The 18275-nt window shown below is 33.5% G+C and overlaps 1 protein-coding gene across 2 annotated transcripts in view; it reads left to right on the forward strand.

Moving 5' to 3' along the window:
- Positions 1-18275, forward strand: part of CNOT6L (CCR4-NOT transcription complex subunit 6 like) — a 98917-nt gene that overhangs the window by 53525 nt on the left and 27117 nt on the right. For both annotated transcript variants that reach the window (XM_087826804.1, XM_087826812.1), the window contains 2 exons: positions 3955-4044; positions 15694-15762. In XM_087826804.1, coding sequence (XP_087682930.1) covers positions 3955-4044; positions 15694-15762 — 159 coding nt within the window. The remainder of the gene's footprint in view (positions 1-3954; positions 4045-15693; positions 15763-18275) is intronic.

The raw sequence follows: 18275 nt of genomic DNA on the forward strand, positions 1-18275 counted from the left end.
GTCATGGGGGTGCTCTCCAGCTAGTCTTCAGTTGATTATTCAGGATGTTTTTTCTATATTTCAGTTGTAATTTCAGTTTGGTCCTGGGAGGGTGTCATTGAGGCTTCCACTCAATCTGCCACCATCTTGGAATCCCTACTAATATTATTTTGTTATGGTCAAATAGTATGGTTTGTATTATTTCATTTCTTTTAAATATATTAATTTGTTTTATAACCCAGAACATGTCTTTCTTGGTGATTGTTCGTGTTCACCTTAAAAGAATGTATATTTTTCTGTTTTTGAGTAGATACTGGATGAAGTGGGGCGTCCTCTTCCCCTTTGGGCACTGCTGGGCTGGAGTTTTTATGATATCCCAGGAAAAAGAATTTTCTGAGATTCACACAGGGAAGGAGTGGTTTTTATTTGCATGGAATTAAACCCCGGTGTTTCCAAAGCTCTATTTCTCTTTGTCTAGTTACAGAAAAAGTATAACTGGTGTTTCAGTAGACTAGAAGCCAAGCCAGTGTCCAGAATTTTCTTTCCGGCTAGCTACAGTCCATTAGTCCATTGTGTGTGAAAAATGCAAAGGAATAGAAGTGAAAGAACCCCACAAACCAGGAGTCAAGTGCAGTGTGCCAAAAGCACAATATAGTGAGTTTCTTTGTTCAAGGAATTAAGTATCCCAAATATTCATGGGCTTGCAGTGGCCATGCCCATTCTGGCCAACCACCTTTATCTCCAGGTGTGATTGACAGGCAAGTATCTTCCCTGTCACCACAGTTTTACTGGGCATATGTCTATGTTCCTTTCATCCAGTCTTCTTCCCCTGATGTTTTGCAGGAAACATGTCTATAATGTCTGGCCTTCCCTTTACTCCTTTCCTGTTGTTAATAATTAGCTAATTACAATGGTATCCAGATCAAGTTGGTTGATAGAGTTGTTCTGGTCTTCATCTTTACTGATTTTTTTTGTTGATAACCAGTAGAGGAATGTTAAAGTTTCAAATACCATCATGCAATCTTTGGAGATATTATTCTCTACATTCTAGCTTCCATTGTTGCTAATGAATTTTGTTGCCATTCTCATGTTTTTTCTTTTGAAGTATTTGGCCCTTTTTTCCTATCTGGTGTTAAAGTCTTCTGCTTGCTCTTGGCATTCTCTAGTTTTCAGTATGATGTAAAATGAAATCCTTTCATAAACTTCTTTGTATATATTGTGCTTCATGTTTTAGTTTATTCTTTTTTTTTTAAATGAGCTTTTGAACATTTGCAGCCTTTTGTGCACACCTCCCCCCCGCTCAAGTATTGCCTCTTTTAATTCTCTTTCTGAACTCTCTTTCTGGTGAGAAGTTAGACTGTGTTTACTATTTACTGTAGTAGCTATATGTTAGAATCCAAAATTTCCTCCAGTGTCCTTGTTTTTATCTCCTCTCTTGTCTGTGGGTTTTCCCAGAGACTCTTTAAATAGGGTCTAAGGCTTGCAGTTAAATATTTAAGTTAGAGTTCTGGAGCCTATGATTAGGTGTCAGTCTTTTAGTGAGCCTGAGTTGGTTTCACCTTCACCCACATTAGACTACAGGGACCTGGAATGTCTGATATTTCACTTAACCCAATTGGTTAGATTTTGGTAAGACCCTAATTTATCATATTCTGGTAAAATACTTTCCTTGTGGATAGGACTTATTAAAGAGAACATTACATTCCCCCTCTTCCTGCAAGAACAGGCAGCTTTTCTCCAGTCTTTATAGTAAGAACCTGGTGGGGCTTCTGGAGGTAGGACTCAGGAGTGTGGGGCCCCTCAGACTAGGTCCCCTTGAGTTTTTAACTCTCAAGCTAATCTTCCCTGAGCCTCCACCAATTTGTCAATTATTATATATAGTGTTCAAACTAATACTAGTTCTAGTTCTAGGCTTCTGCATCTGGGCTTCTGTTGCTACTAGGCTGTGATCTCTGTATCTGCCTGTTTGTGTTCAGGGTAGCAGTTTACCCTATGACCTCATTTATTAGGATGGGAGTGACAGCTTCCAAGCTCTTTAGATATTGGACCAGAAACCAAAGTCCTGTTGTTTCTTTCTAGAGTTCCAATTAGTGTATAGTAGGATTTCTTATTCTAATTCTCATCTTTTACTATCTCATATTTTACATCTTTTTGACTCTTAATGATGCCTTTTGGGTAATTTCTTTGCTGTTTTTTCTGTTCGCTAATTTTGTTTTTAGCTGTGTATAATCTCCACCTGACACATTCTTCATCATTTTTTCCCTCAGTTTTTTACTGAGTTATAATTATACTTATGTATAATTATTGATTAATTTTGATAAAACTATACACACATCTAACCACTGCCTAGCTCAAGATACAGAACATTTTGTCATCCCAGAAGAATTCCTTTTCCTACTTTCAAGGCTATTGGAAACTGCCAACCAGATTTTCACCATAGTTGTACCATTTTACACTTCCATCAGCAATTTATCAGAGTTCCAAGTACTCCACATTTCTAACACTTTGGTGGTTAATATTTTTAAATTTTAGCCATTTTGGTGGGTGGGTGTTGCATTGAAGATTTTGTTTGTTTAATAGTTAGAACCTTCATTTCTGGAATTTCCATGGTTTTGTTTTTTCAAATCTTGCCAGACTGTTGTTGTATGCTTGTCTTAACAAATACTTCCTTTATTTCTTAAGGGAATATAGAGACTGTTAACAATAAGCTTGTTTTTTTGATATCTGATAAGTCTGTACTCTTAGTACTCAGATATCCCTGATTAGAATCATAAAACATTACTTTCCTCTCACATTTTATTAACTCATCTTGGTAACAGGTTTTCTTTTTCTCTTGAAATATCTTTCTTTTCTCATATGTAATATAACTATTCCAACTAGGATGACCCTTCCTCTTTTTTTTATCACTCATTCTTTTTCATACAGGGCTTTTTGTCTTTCAGTTAAAATATTGTCTTCACTCCTTGCTGGTATGGCTCAATGGTTAGAATGTCAGTCTGCTGACCAAAGGGTCGCAGGTTTGATTCTGGGTCAAGGGCACATACCCCAGTTGCAGGTTCGATCCCCACCCTGTGTGTGGGAGGCAACCAATCGATGTGTCTCTCACGTTGATGTCTTCAAAGATAAATGTAGAACCTGTTAAGAGTTACTTCAAGTGCCAAGTTGTGATAATACTTCAGAATTTACCAAGATTAATATTTATAAGGTTATATATGTATGTATACTTGTGATTTTGACAAATGTAAATTTTAGGGATAATAGTATAAGTAGTGAAATGTGGAAAGAAATAACTTTTGAAGTTTTTCTTTATCAGTATCCTAACAGAGTATTTTTTTTTAATTTTTGTTCAAAATATTACAGATGTTCCTTTTTCTCCCCAATGACCCATTCCACCCCACCCCACCCCCCTACCCACTCTCTCTCCACACCATTGTCCGTGTCCTTGGGTTGTGCATATATGCATATAAGTTCTTTGATTAATCTTTCCCCCTCCACCAACCCACCCCCCTCCATCCCTCTGAGATTCATCAGTCTGATCCATGCTTCCATGTCATTGAATCATTTCTGTTCATCAGTTTATTAAGTTCTTTAGATTGCACATATAAATGAGAACATGTGATGTTTATCTTTCTCTGCCTGGCTTATTTTGCTTAGCATAATATTCTCCAGGACCTTTCATACTGTCCCAAATGGTATGAGGTCCTTCTTTACAGCTGCATAGTATTCTGTGGTATAAATGTGCCACAGCTTTTTCATCTACTGATGGGCACTTGGGCTGTTTCTAGATCTTAGCTATTGTAAATAGTGCTGCTATGAACATAGGGGTGCATTTCTTTAAATTTACTTTTCTTTACATTTATGTTTAGATTAAATATAATAAAATTCACTATAGAAAATTATTATTTGTCATTGTATACCTTTGTCTGGTCTTACTATTACAAGTCTTACAGATTATATTTTTGTCTTCTGCTTTAGGCAATCCTTTATCACAGGATATTCTCAATTTATACCAGGACCCAGATGGAACCCGAAAGCTACTGAACTTCATGCTTGACAATCTTGCAGGTAACTAATAATGGCAAAGCAGTAAACTCTACATATATTATTATTAACTAATATATCACATGTTGCTTAAGAGCAGCGGAATTTTTTTTTTTAATCCTCACTCGAGGGTATGTTTCTATTGATTTTTAGAGAGAGAGAGGAAGGGAGAGGGGGAGAGAGAGAGAGAAACATCGAAGTGAGAGAAACATTGATTGGGTGCTTCTTTACACACTCCAACTGGGGATTAGACTCACAACCTGGGTATATGCCCTGACGAAGAATCAAACTAGAGGCCCTTCTGTGCACGGGACAACACTCCAAGCAACTGAGCCACACCAGCCAGGGCACATATCTCCATTTTTGTATAAGTGCTTATAGGTTTGGCGTTCCTGCCATTCGTATATCCCAGGGTAGTGCAACATTCTTCTTTTCTTATATTGAGTGCTTTCTGTTTACCAACCAGTCTGTAAGGAGCTGTAGTTATATTATCTCGTTTAATCTTTCTAAGAACCTAGGAGGTAGGAATTTTTACTGTCATTGTACAGGCAAATTCTGAGATTCAGAAATAAAGCAGTTTACCCAAGTAAACACAGCTAATTAATGACAGAGCTATAAGTGAACCCAATATTTTCTCTTTCTTAACCATAAAGATACATAGTTACCAGTTCAAATTTGATGCAGATTATGTAGAACCAACACATTGTGCACATTGTTTATGAATGAGATATGACTGGTTTGATTCACTACACATTTGTGAAAATTTTACTAGCAGGATTTTAATTAAGAACACCAGATTTATCTGACTAAAATAGTTGTATTCCAAATGGATTTTTTTAAATATAAGAAGGCTATTAAGTATTTGACTTAAATTTTTTTTGCTTAAGACTCAAAATATGGGCAAAAGTATAGAAATACTATTAAATTCAGATATTTTAGGATAATGTCTTCCTAAAATAGAGAATCCTGAAATAGCTAGAGAAATCTAGATTTTAGCATAGAGGCCATCATCACAATATTTTGGCTATACTTTCTGAAATTCTCTCCATGATAGAGGATACTTACATACACAATTTTTAAAAATAGTAAGCTTTATATAAGGTGAAACCAAATTAATTTATAAAAAATGTTTGGCTATAAAGACTAAAAGTTGAGCCCTGGATGGTGTGCTCAGTGATTAGAGCTTCAGCCTGTGCACCAAAGAGTCTTGTGTTTGATTTCTGGTCAAGGGCCTGTATCTAGATTGCAGGTCTCCCTTGTCCTTCACCACCACCCCCCCACCCCCGCTTGTGGCACATTCGGGAGGCAACCAGTCAATGTGTCTCTCACACATTGATGCTTCTCTTACTCTCTCTCTCGCTCTCTCCCTCCTCCCTCCCTCCCTTACATTCTCTGAAAAAGCAATGGAAAAAATGTCTTCAGGTGCGGATTAACAACAACAAGAAGACTAAAAGTTGATTGATGGGAGAGAGATAAACTTAGTAGAGAGGTCATTTTAGTAAAAAATTAAGAGTATTTGGCAGTTTAATTAAGCTGTATTCATAGTATATGTATGCTTTTTTCTTCTTGCTTTAAAATTAAATATCTCTCATGTCTATATATGTAGCTGGTTGACCCAGCCATATGGAATGTGCGTGGTGTGTCTGTGTGTGTAATTTTCAAGTTTTTCATAAGTTTTAGATATAAGCCATTTGTTGGTCTATATGTTGCAAATACCTTCTCCCATGTTGTTTGCTTTGTCACTCTCTTAATTTGTCTTTTGATGAACAGAAAAAATTAGAACATACTTAAATTTGTTGATCTCTTCTGTTATGGTACTGCTTTTGTGTCCTCTTTAAGAATTTTTCCCTTCCTCAATCTCATGAATGTATTCTCCTATGTTATTATCTAAAAGCTTCATTTTTTACTTGTAACATTTGGAGCTATAATCTTCCTGGCATTGAAGTTTGTGTAATGTACGAGTCAATTTTTATAATTTTTACATATGTAAATTAAATTGACCCTGAGCTATTTATTGAAAAACTGTCCTTTCACTACTGTTTTTTAGTGCCATTTCTGTCATATATCATTATTGTATGTACATGTCTGTTTCTGGATTCTAGACTCTCTTCTACTAGTCCTTGTGACAGTATAACAGTGTCATATGGTAGCTATATAAAACATCTTTACGATCCAGTAGAGTAAGTCTTTCCCTTTGATTTGATTGTAGTCTTGGCTGGTTTTGCCCCATGCTTCTTTTATCCTGAATTTTCATTAAAATTGTTAGAATCAGCTTTTCAAATTTCTCCTTGCCCCAAAATGTAAGGATTTTTATTGGGAATATGTTGAATTTATAGATTGCTTTGAAAATAATTGACATTTTTACCACACTGGATCTTCTAGTCTAACTATCCAGAATATTCTTTCATTTATGTGCCTTCTCTAATTTCTCTCAATATTGAGTTTTAGGTTTCTGTGCAGTGGTCGTGTGCATTTTTTATTACATTTATTCTAGGTATTGACTTTTTTGATGCTCTTATAAGCAGTCTTTTTGAAAATAAATCTTAATGGTTATTGCTGATTATGGAATACAATTGAGTTTTGTATATTTATTGGTATTCAGCCACCTTGCTGAGCACTTGCTAAATGCCTTTGGTAAGTACAAATTCAGTACTTTGCTAAACTCTTTTTAATCCTAATGTTTTATTTCAATTTATACAATAGTATCATTTGCAAGTAATGACACTTTTATTACTCTCTTTCTAATTCTTATGTCTTTTATTTCTTTTTCTTGCCTCATTGCACTTGCTACCACCACCGGTAAAATGCTAACTAAAAGTGGTGATAATGAGCATCCATGTCTAATTTCATAATTTATTAACTTTTAATAATTTATGATTAACTATGATGTTCATTGTAGTTTTTATATAGATAACTTTTATCAGATTAAGGAAGTTTTCTTCTATTTCTAGTTTCCTAGGAGAGCGTTTTATTTTTTAATATGAATAAATGTTGAATTTTATCAAATGCTTTTTCTTTGTTGAGATGAATATATGACTTTTTTCATTATTTTGTTAACTTGGCAAATGCATTGATTGTTTTTCAATGTATACCACCTTTGTATTCTTGAAATAAACACAAGTGGCTTATAATATGTTATCATTTTTATATATCCCTGTATTCAGTTTGTTAATATTTTACTTAGGATTTTTTGCATGTGGGTTTGAGTGAAGTTGGCCAGTAATTTTCTTTTCAGTATCCTTGTCAAGTTTTGTTATAAAAGCTATCTGGTCTCAACATGTATTGGGAGGGATTGTCTCATTTTCTATTATTTGGAAGAATTTATGTACGGTGGGCATTCCTTCTTTCTTAAATGTTTTGTAGAATACATCTGAGCCAGGGATTTCCTTGTGGGAAAATTTCAATTACCAATTGGATATCTTTAATAACTATAGTACTGTTCTGATTCTCCATTTCTCTTTTTATCAATTTCTGAAAGTTGTGTTTTTTGGTAATTTCCCCCATTTTATCTAAATTTTCCAATTTATTGACATAAGTTCAGAATATCTTTCATGATATTTTAATGTCTATTTTATGTATAGTGATATCTCTTTTCCATTCCAGATATTAGTTATTTGTGTTGCTTCTATTCACTTCATGCATAGTCTTGCCCAGGGATTTATCAGTATTGTCTTTGAAAAAAGAACCAATTTTTGGCTTTGTTAGTTCTGTTATTTTTTTTAGTATCAGTAATTTTTTTATCTTTATTTCTTCCTTTTGCTTTCTTTGGGTTTCATTTGCTGTTCCTTTTTAAACTTTCTAATGCCTAAATCATTAACTTTTAGACTTTTTTTCCTCCAAAGTATTTATAAATCTCTCTCTAAACATGGCTTTTAGCTGCATCCCACAAGTTTTAATTTGTATTATTTTCATTATTATTCAGTTCAGCATATTTTCTAATAGCTCTCACCATTTCTTCGACTGGTGAGTCATTCAGAAGTTTCTTTATTTCCAAGGGAGTTGTAGTTTTCTTTGTCATTGATTTCTAGCTTTAATCCCATTGTGGTCAGAGAACATACTCTGAGTGGTTATGGTTTAAATTTTTAAAATGTGTTCTGATTATTTCCTTTCTCCTTCTTTTTGTTTATCTTTTCTTGGTTTCCTATGGGTCACTTAAACATATTTCAGGATTCCATCTTGTTTTATTTTTGCAGTTTTTGAGCATATTGTCTTTATATTTTCTGTGGTTGTTCTAGATATCACAATATCTATACTTAGCACAGTCTGCTGATAATGGTGTTCTGTCACTTAAGTGAGCTATTGATGCCTTACCTCCATTTATGTTTCTTCACCCTCTCCACTTTTAAATATAATGGTCTTTTAGTCTTTTCTCTATCTATACCGAGAGCCACACAGATGTTACAATTTTTGCTTCAACCGTCATATATGATTTAAGAAGCTCATGTGGGGAAGGATAATCTATTATATTTACCCATGATTTTTTACTCGTTCCTTGTTTTTTTTCCTTTTGATGTTCCAGTTCTTCTGTTATTATTTTCTTTCTGTTTAGAGAGCTTCCTTTAGCCATTCTTCAAGGGCAGGTCTGCTAGCAACAAAGTCTCTTAGTTTTCCTTTGTTAACATCTTTATTTCCTCTTGATTTCTTAAGGATAATTTTATTGAATACAGAATTCATGGTTGATGCTTCTTTTCTTTCAAGACTTTCCGAAAAGAAACCTATTGTTTTCAGAAAAGAAACCTGTTGTTTTCTTTACAAGTAATGTGCCATTCCTCTCTGTTTTTAAGAGTTTTTGTCTTTAGTTTTCAGCAGTTTAATTGTAATGAATCTTGGTGTGGATTTGTTTAGGTTTATTCTGCTTATAAAGGGTTACTTACCTTCTTGAATTTGTAGGTATATGTAAATTTGGGAATTTTTAGTCATTATCTCTTAAGGATACTGTTTAAATCTATATCCTTTCTCTCCTTCTTCTGCACTCTCAGGATATGAATCTTAGAGCTTTTGTGATAGTCCCACAGGTTCCTCAAGCTCCAGTCACTTCTTTTTTCCAGTTTATTTTCCTTTTATTCATATTGGATAAATTTTGTTGGTTCTTAAATTCATTCATTTTCTCTTTTTAAATCTTTAGTATTGTGCCCTTCCTGTGAGTTTTGTTATTTTATTGTGTTTTTTCAGTTCAATAATTTCAATTTAATTCTTTTTATTTTATTTTTTATTTTTCACTTTGAAAAACATTTTAATTTTTAGGTGACCAAAAGTTAAGCAAGACACATTAGGATATCTAGGACCTTGGAAGGGTCGTGAATTGGAGGCGTAGCATATGGGGTACATCCTTTCTTGTTCTGGGCACCGATGTGGCCTTTGTCCTTGGCCACGGAGAGAACACCTCTGCCCATCCAGGTGGCTGCTCTGGTGGCCACCCAAGACACGGTCATCGGAAAACACTGGTTTTAGTGAGTGAGGCCGATGTCCCAGATGTCCAGGCTTAGGGCCAAAGCACTGTTTCTTTTATAAATAACAGTTTAAATTCTCATGATTCTGGGGACCTGATGTACAAGATCAAGGTGTTGACAGGATTGGTTCCCCCAGGAAGGCTCAGGGAAGAATCTGTTGCAGACTTCCCTCTGAGCTTCTCAGGGACGCCCTAAATTCTTGGCATTTGTTGGTTTGTGACTGTATCGCCCCAGTCTCTGCCCCTGTCCTCACATGGCTTCTGAGTGCCCAGTTTGGTTTTTGTTTTTTTTTTAAAAAAATCTCTTATGCTTCTTTGCTAGAGTTTTCTATTTTTTCATTTGTTTCAAGAGAATTTAGAACTATTTTCTGAAGCAATTTTATGATGGCTACTCTAAAATCTCTGTCCAATAATTTTAACATCTGAGTTCTGTTGGCGTTTGTCAGAGTCTTTTCTTATGTAAGTTGTGATTTTCCTGGTCTTTGGTATTACCAGTGATTTTCAGTTGTACCCTGATGTTTAGAATATTATGTTAGGGGACTCTTAATTTTTTTTAAATCTCAGTTTTAGCAGGCAGTTTCCCAGTTTAGTTTTAGCATTTAGGTTCTGTTAGCCCTTTCAGATGCAGGTGACACCCTTACTGTGAGCAACGTGTTCAGTGCTACTGACCACTGTGAGGTCTGGGCTGGGTTGGCTCTCTTGGGTTCTGCTAGAGTGGTGGCCATCAGCAGCATTGAATCATCCACATTGCTGAAGAAGAAAGGAATAGAGAGGAACTACAAAAACAGCTGGTAAACAGTGAACAAAATGGCCATACTTACATACCTAACAGTAATTACATTAAAGCATCTACTTTGAATAATTATATGCCAACAAATTGGAAACCTAGAAGAAATAAATTCCCAGAAACGTACAGCATATCAAGATTGAATTATGATGAAATAGAAAATCTCAACAGACTGACAACTAATCAAAAACCTCCCAACAAACAAAAGTCCAGTACCAGATGATGTCACTGTTGAATTCTACCAAATATCCAAATGAGGTGTAACACCAGTCTTTCTCAAACTCTTTAAAATAATGGAAGAGGAGGGAACTTTTCCAAACTTATTTTATGATGTCAGCATTCCCCTAACACCAAAACCAGACAAGGATTCCACAAAAAGAGAAAATTACAGGCCAGTATCCTTGATGAATAGATATGCAAAAATCCTCAACTAAATATTAACCAATGGAATTCAACAAGATATTAAAGGATCTTACATCATGATTAAGTGGGATTTATCCCAGACATGTGAAAATGTTTCACCATCCACATTAACAAAATGAAAGAGAAAAATCAAATGATCATCTCAATAGATACAGAAAAGCATTTGACAAGATTCAACATGTATTTTATGATAAGAACCCTTAAAGTGGATATAGAGGGAATGTATCTCATTATATAATAAAGGTCATAAATGACAAGCCATAGCTAGCTTTATACTCAGTGCTGAAAGTCTGAAAACATTTCTTCTAAGAGCTGCAGCAAGTCAAGTATACCCAATCTCACCACTTCCATGCAACACAGTATTGGAAGTCTGAGCCAGAACAGTGAGGCAAGAAAAAGAAAGAAAAAGCATCCAGATTGGAAAGGAAAAAGCAAAACTGTCACTACTTACAGATTACATATTATATCTAGAAAGCCTGAAAGACTTCTTAAAAAAAACTGTTAGAATTAATAAATGAATTTTGTGAAGTTGAAGGATACAAAATCAATACACAAAAACCTGTTGCATTTCTATACACCAATAATGAAGTATCAAAAAAAAGCAATAAAGAAAATAATCCCATTTGCAATTGCATCAAAAGAATAAAATACCTAGGAATAAATTTAACCAAGGAGGTGAAAGACCTATATATTGAAAAACTCAAGACATTAATGAAAGAAATTGAAGAAGACATAAGTAAATGGAAAGATATTTCATATTCATGGATTGGAAGAATCAATATTGTTAAAATGTCCATACTACCTAAAGCAATTTACAGATTCCATGCAAACCCTATCAAAATTACATTGGCATTTTTCAAAGAACTAGAACAAATAATCATATTATTTGTATGTAACCACACAAGAAAACCCAAGTAGCTAAAGCAGTCTTGAGAAAGAAGAACAAAGCTGGAGGTATCACACCCCCTGATTTTAAACTTATATTACAAAGCTGTAGTAATTGAAACAGTATGGTACTGGCATAAAAACAGATACATAGATCAATGGAACAGAATAGAGCCCAGAAATCAATTCACATACATGTGGTCAATTAATTTACAACAAAGAAACTAAGAATATACAATGGGAAAGAACATTCTTTTCAATAAATGTTGTTGGGAAAGCTGTGCAGCCACATGTAAAAGAATAAAACTTGACCACTATCTTAACCATACACACAAATTAACTCTAAATGGATTAAAAATTTGAATGTAAGACCTGAAACCATTAAACTAGAAGAAAACATAGGCAGTTAGCTCCTTGATATAGGTCTTGCTGATGATTTTTTGAATCTGACACCAAAAACAAAAATAAGTATTGCATCATGCTAAAAAGCTTCTGCACAACAAAGGAGATCAAGAAAATGAGAAGGGCCGGGACGCCGTGGCTCAGTGGTTGAGCGTCAACCTATGAACCAGAGATTACTGTTGGCTTCCCGGGTTTTGGGCACATGCCTGGGTTTTGGGCTCGATCCTCAATAGGGGGCATTGAGGAGGCAGCCGATCAATGACTCTCTCTCATTGATGTTTCTATCTTTCCCTCTCCCTTCCTCTCTTTAAAATCAATAAAAACATATTTAAAAAGAAAATGAAAAGGTAACCTACTGAATGGGAGAAAATATTTGCAAATCATATCTGATAAGGGATTACATCCAAAAAATATATGAAAACTCATACAATAACAAAAAAACAAACAATCCAGTTAAAAAATGGCAGAAGATCTGAATAGACATTTTTCCAAAGAAGACATTTAGGCTGGCCATACATAAAAAGATGCTCAACACCATTAATCACCAGGGAAATTAACATCAAAACCACAATGAAATATTACCTCACACCTTTTAAAATGGCTATTATAAAAAACCACAAGAAGTAACAAGTGCTTTGAGAATGTGCAGAAAAGGGAACCCTTGTGAATTGTGGTGGGACTGTATATTGGTGCATCCACTGAGGAAATAAGTATGGAGGTTCCTCAAAAAAGGTAGAACTACTGTATGTTCCAGCAATTTCCACCTTTGAATGTTTATCCAATGAAAATTAAAACAGGAACTTGGAAAGATATCTGTACTTTTATGTTCATTGCATTTATAACAGACAAGGTATGGAAACAACCTAAGTGTCTGTCAATGGATGCATAGATACATAAATTAGCATATATATGCAAATTATATATATTTATTTATAATAGAAAAATTATACATATATAATATATAAATTGTGATGTATATATACGCAATGGAATATTAGTCATAAAAAGAATGAAGTCTTGTCATTTGCAACAACATGGATGGACTTTGTGGGCTTTATATCATGTGAAATAAATCAGACAAAGATAAATACCATATGATCTTATATGGGGGGGGGAAACAAGCTCATGGGTAGGAAACAGATTGGTGGTTGCCAGAGGTGGGGGTGGGCGGAGGGGAGATATGGGTGAAGGTAAAAAGGAAAAAAATATTGTGTGTTGTTAAGCAACAACAACATAAACAAAGAGTGGGGAATAGATCAATTATTCAGTTAAAAAGAAATTGGAATAGAAATTGGAATATATTTAGAATTAAACAACAGTGAGCTATATAAAGGAAAATTATATGAGTAGCAACAAGAATTCAAAGAAGATGTGTACAGTGGAGAAACTCCTCTTTTTTTGATTTAGGAACAAATATAATATTTTAGTGATTTAAAAAAATTGAGACAGTGGAGAAGGTTTGAGTACTGCCCAGAGATTTGATGATATTTAGAAATCACTGTTGATTTATTTTAGATGTGATAATGTCATCAGTAATTTTTAGAGATACATACTGAAACATTTATTGAAGACATGAAATGTCTGGGATCGGCTTCAAATAATCCAGGTGTAGGGAATAGGGAATATGGAATAGGTGGAAGTATAGATGAATCAAGATTTATAATTATTGAAGCTGGGTAATGGATATTAGAGATTCAGTGCATGATGCTCTTTATACCTTTGTATATGTTAGAAATTTTCCACACTAAAAAGTGGAATATACAAACAAGACCAAAGGCTTCAGAATACAGAAACAAAACAAATTGATGTTCAGTACCTGTCACCCTTGAATATATTATTCTCATTGTAAAAAAATGTTAAAATTCCTGTTAAAACTAGAATTTCCTTTGACCACTATCTTTAATTCCAGTGTTAGCATGTAAATAAACATACTTCTAGGTTGGGCGTGTGTCCTTGTAGACATTTTTATGGACATTTTTACATCCAAAAATTATACCAGTAGAAATTATATAGTATTACTCCTTAAGTATGTTTTTAAAACTTTTTCTAATAAATTAAATCATATTTTAGCATTATATATTTTCTCCTTTTGTTGTACTCAACAGATTTTTATATATCCACTTTAATATACATGTATCTATTTTTTTTTTTTTAACTCTAGCACAGAGTTTTCGTAAAATGGGTATTTGCCATTCACCATTGTTTTTGCTATTATAAACAATGCTGTAATGAATATCTATTTGACTACTGCTTTAAGCAGATAGGGTTGATCCCAGGAAATAGAATTTTTGGTCACAGGGACGTGGATGTTTTAAATTTTCAAAGATGATTTACTCAGTCCTTCCAGATAGCTTTATATTCCAATCAGCTGTACATGTATGTGTTTCTTGTCACCATCACCATCCATGGATATTAGTAAAATTAAAATGTTTTTGTTAACCTGGAAAAAAACATATTATCTCATCTTTTTCTGTTTTCTGGTTACTGGTGAGATAGAATGTCTTATCCTGTTTTTGGCTTTTCTGATAATGTTAGTGACTACTACGCATTTTACTTACAGTGATGTATTATTAGTTAAAGTGTATTATTTTTAGATTTGGGAAGCACCAAAATGTTGACATCACCTTGTTTTATTTTGAGAATTTTCTTGATTTATGAATTTTTAACCATTTGCTAATAAGGATCCCTATAGCTAGAAAGTACCATGTTTACCCTTCAGTGTATTTGTGTATTGGGCTTTCCGTTTTTGAGATAGTTGTCATTTTGGCATGGCACTCTTAGCAGGCATGATTATTTTTTACAACTCAGTGTGTTGAACCAGCTGAATGGTTGGTTTGTCATCTTATTACTTTCATTCCTTTCGTAGCAATATATAGATTATACAAAGTGATGTTTATTTCATTTTTTGAAAAGTATAGATGCTAAAACAGGCATCCTTTAGGTAGACTTTTGACACAAAAATGGTTAGTAAACTGACACTTTTTAAGGTCTTGGATACTTGCATAAAAATTTCTGTGGCTGGATGAAGATGGTGAGTTTTGTTTTAAAGGAATACATTTCTCAGCCACTAAATACTCTGAGCAGATAACTTGAAGCAAATTGTTCTGTAATGGAAAATGTTTTTAAAAGGAAGACAAAAAGGAGGTAATTAAATCTTAACTTAGTGAATTTTCTTTCATCTGATAGTTGGGTAGTATTTAGTTCCATGGTATTGATAACCATATCTGAGCAATTAATGTTTAACCAATGCCTTTCTTTTTCTGTACAGTCTAGTTTTAATCTCTTGCTTTTCATGGACATTATGAGAGAGAGATATTTAAATTAGGAAATGAAAAATTTATTATATATTCATATGTGTTGTTTTCTATTTTAAAGATATTTAAGTATTTTAGTTCATCAGTATGTTGGAACTTAGGCTGAGTCAATGTGTAATTAAGACATAAGAACCTGCTTCAGGTTTTAAATAGTTACTTTCCATAAATACTATGTAAGTGGAAATGCCATTGAGTTTCCTAATATTCTTTTTTGTGTATTTGTTATGTGTTTTGTGTATAGCTCTTCTTAATACTTTGGCTTCTAAATTTTTATTATATTTCAGTATATTTTTAAGTCAGTGTGTGGGTCATTACAGGTGAAGAGAACACAAGTTGATTTGACATTATAGAGTAAATGGTAACTGATTTTAAAAACACATGAAATTAATTTATGTTAACAAAATGTTTTTCAGTTCATCCAGAGCAGCTTCCTCCGAGGCCATGGATTACATTAAAAGAACGAGACCAAATTCTGCCATCAGGTAAATAGTTTTTATTCTTCCTTGACTTTTTTCAGAAATACTTAAAATGCCATTTGGGCATTGTGATATAATGAACAGACCTTCATTTGACCTCCCCTGGGTAGGTGTATAAAAATACTGATGAATACACTTTAAAAAATCCACACTAAGGCTGTGTACAAGAATCTCCTGTCTTTCACAATGGTGTAACTCTTAGTTTTAAAATGATTCCTTGTACTACAGCCTTCCAGTTGGCATCTTTACAGCATATTGGAAGATGTAAGAAAAATGAGTAGTAATGAATTTTCTTTTGAAAATTTTTAACCTACTTAGGTACTTAATCTTTCTTGAGCAGGTAGACTGATAACACTTTTGAAAGAATAATTTAGACTGAGTCTGTATTTGCTATATTGGAAACAAAATATGATACCAGGCCTGTTGTATAGAAATGGTACAGGGTTAGCATTTGAGCAATTTAAGGATATGGTTTAGCACTTCTAGTACTGTAGTAATTTAGGAAATATAAACCTTCATCTCTTTGTGGAGACCAATACTGATTTGACATCATTTATAGGGCTTTTTACTGCTTATTAGACATTTTATGATTGGGCTACTTAAAATAAGTTTTAATAAGTTGTTATGAATTGGTATTTCTCCAGATGGCTTCTTTTTAATCACAGGAGTAGTAATTTTCATGGTATCTCATTTCATTATAAAATTAACAAGTAAAAATTTTACTGTTTTAATATGAAGATTAAACCAATCACTGAATACTGATACTTTAATAGTTTTTAAAGGGGAAATCACAGTTTATTGTATACATTTTAAACCCTTCTGTTTGTGAGGTTTTTTTAAGTTATGAAATAAGAGGATTCAGAAAAAATCATTTGCTTTGGTATTGGGAAATGTGGGCAGTATAATATTGTCATGGTCCTATTTGCATTTTAATAATGCTGAGAAATACTGTTATACCAATACATTTCTGTCTTCCAGAAGTAATAATTTTAAAACCACTACAGTCTACAGCCACAGTATCAGCCTGTCCTAAGAGGCACTGTGTCAATGTTATCACAAATAACATTTCTATTATCAGGAGACACATTGATGGTCTGAAAAAAAGAATACCTAAGGTTTTCTACAAACCTTAAGTTAGGCAGATTTATTTTATTTAGCCTTCCCTAATGTGCAATTAATTTGTTTCTTTCTGGTATTAAAAACACCATTTTCTAGTTCTTCAAAGTAATCCCTTTCGATCATGAGTAAACATAATCTTGAAGAAAAGCTTTTCTAATATTGCATATCTACATTTCCATTAAGAAAAGGAACAACAGAAAAATGTTTTCATTAGTTGTTGAACTCTCAGAGTAATGTGTTCTTGGGTTTTCCTTATTGAAAACTAGTATGGATTTTTCTTGAGATGTATGGTGCTTCCCTGAGTAGAATCTGAGTGCTAAAAAAAGATACGTCTTTTACTTCTGGTGCATAGGGAGATGTGTATAATAACTAGTGATGGTTAAGGATGATTTATAGCCACAATATTCTAATTATTAAGCTAAGAATAAGTACCAAATAGTGAAAAAAGGTACCAGTATACAAAATTGCCACCAGTCAGAATCCCTAAGGGACCATTGAACTAAGTTTCCCTTAATTCTTTTATTGTCATCTGAATCTGAACCAGCTTAAATAAAGTGTTGCTTTATTACTTGGATATCTCACCTTTTATTTAAATATGTGATTCTCAACTGTGTCTGCCCATTCTAATCATCTGGGATACTTTTTATAAATATAAATACACAGACCCTAATATACAGACTTCATTTGTATGGAGTAGCTTTTTGTTTGTTTGTTTTAAAGCTCTACAGACTGATTCAAATGGGCAGCTAGGATAGAGAATTACTGGTAAAAATCAGGGTTTTTCAAACTAATGTGCATGTCATATGAATCACTTGAGCATTATGTTAAATCACAGGTTCTGGTTCAGTGGGTTTTTGTGGAGCTAAAGATTCTGCATTTCTAAGATAGCTGATGTCCAGTCCTGAGAGCACACTTTTTAGTAGCAAGAATACAAACCATCTTCTCCCAACTATTAGTTTGTTCACAGTCCTTTTATAGTTCAAAGGCATTTCAAAATGAGAATTTAATTTCACCAGTGTACATTTGACTTGGCAAAAAGAATTCTCTTATAACTAAACTTTGTTAGTCCATATTCTTCTGGCTCAGAGCAGTGAGAACAGTAAGAGGTCCACAGAAATATTAAGTATGGATATTTTGTTAAATAAAATTAATGAAATTAGAGCCTGTAATGAGAATAAAACTAAAATTTACTTTTGTTTCATTTATATGGAGCTTAACTCAACAAATTATGTGCAAAAAATTAGCATTCTTATTTAAAATTTTAATTTTTATTTATTAAAATAAAGTTCCTAAAAATCTCAAATATGAACTGTTAGTCTAATTCTAGTAAAATTGCTTTGGTGTGTGATGGACTCCAGTGAAGCTTTAGTAGATAACCATTTAATACATTCTTGCCCAAG

Source organism: Miniopterus natalensis, chromosome 1 (genome assembly GCF_054644295.1).
Source record: "Miniopterus natalensis isolate mMinNat1 chromosome 1, mMinNat1.hap1, whole genome shotgun sequence".
Taxonomy (NCBI): Eukaryota; Metazoa; Chordata; class Mammalia; order Chiroptera; family Miniopteridae; genus Miniopterus; species Miniopterus natalensis.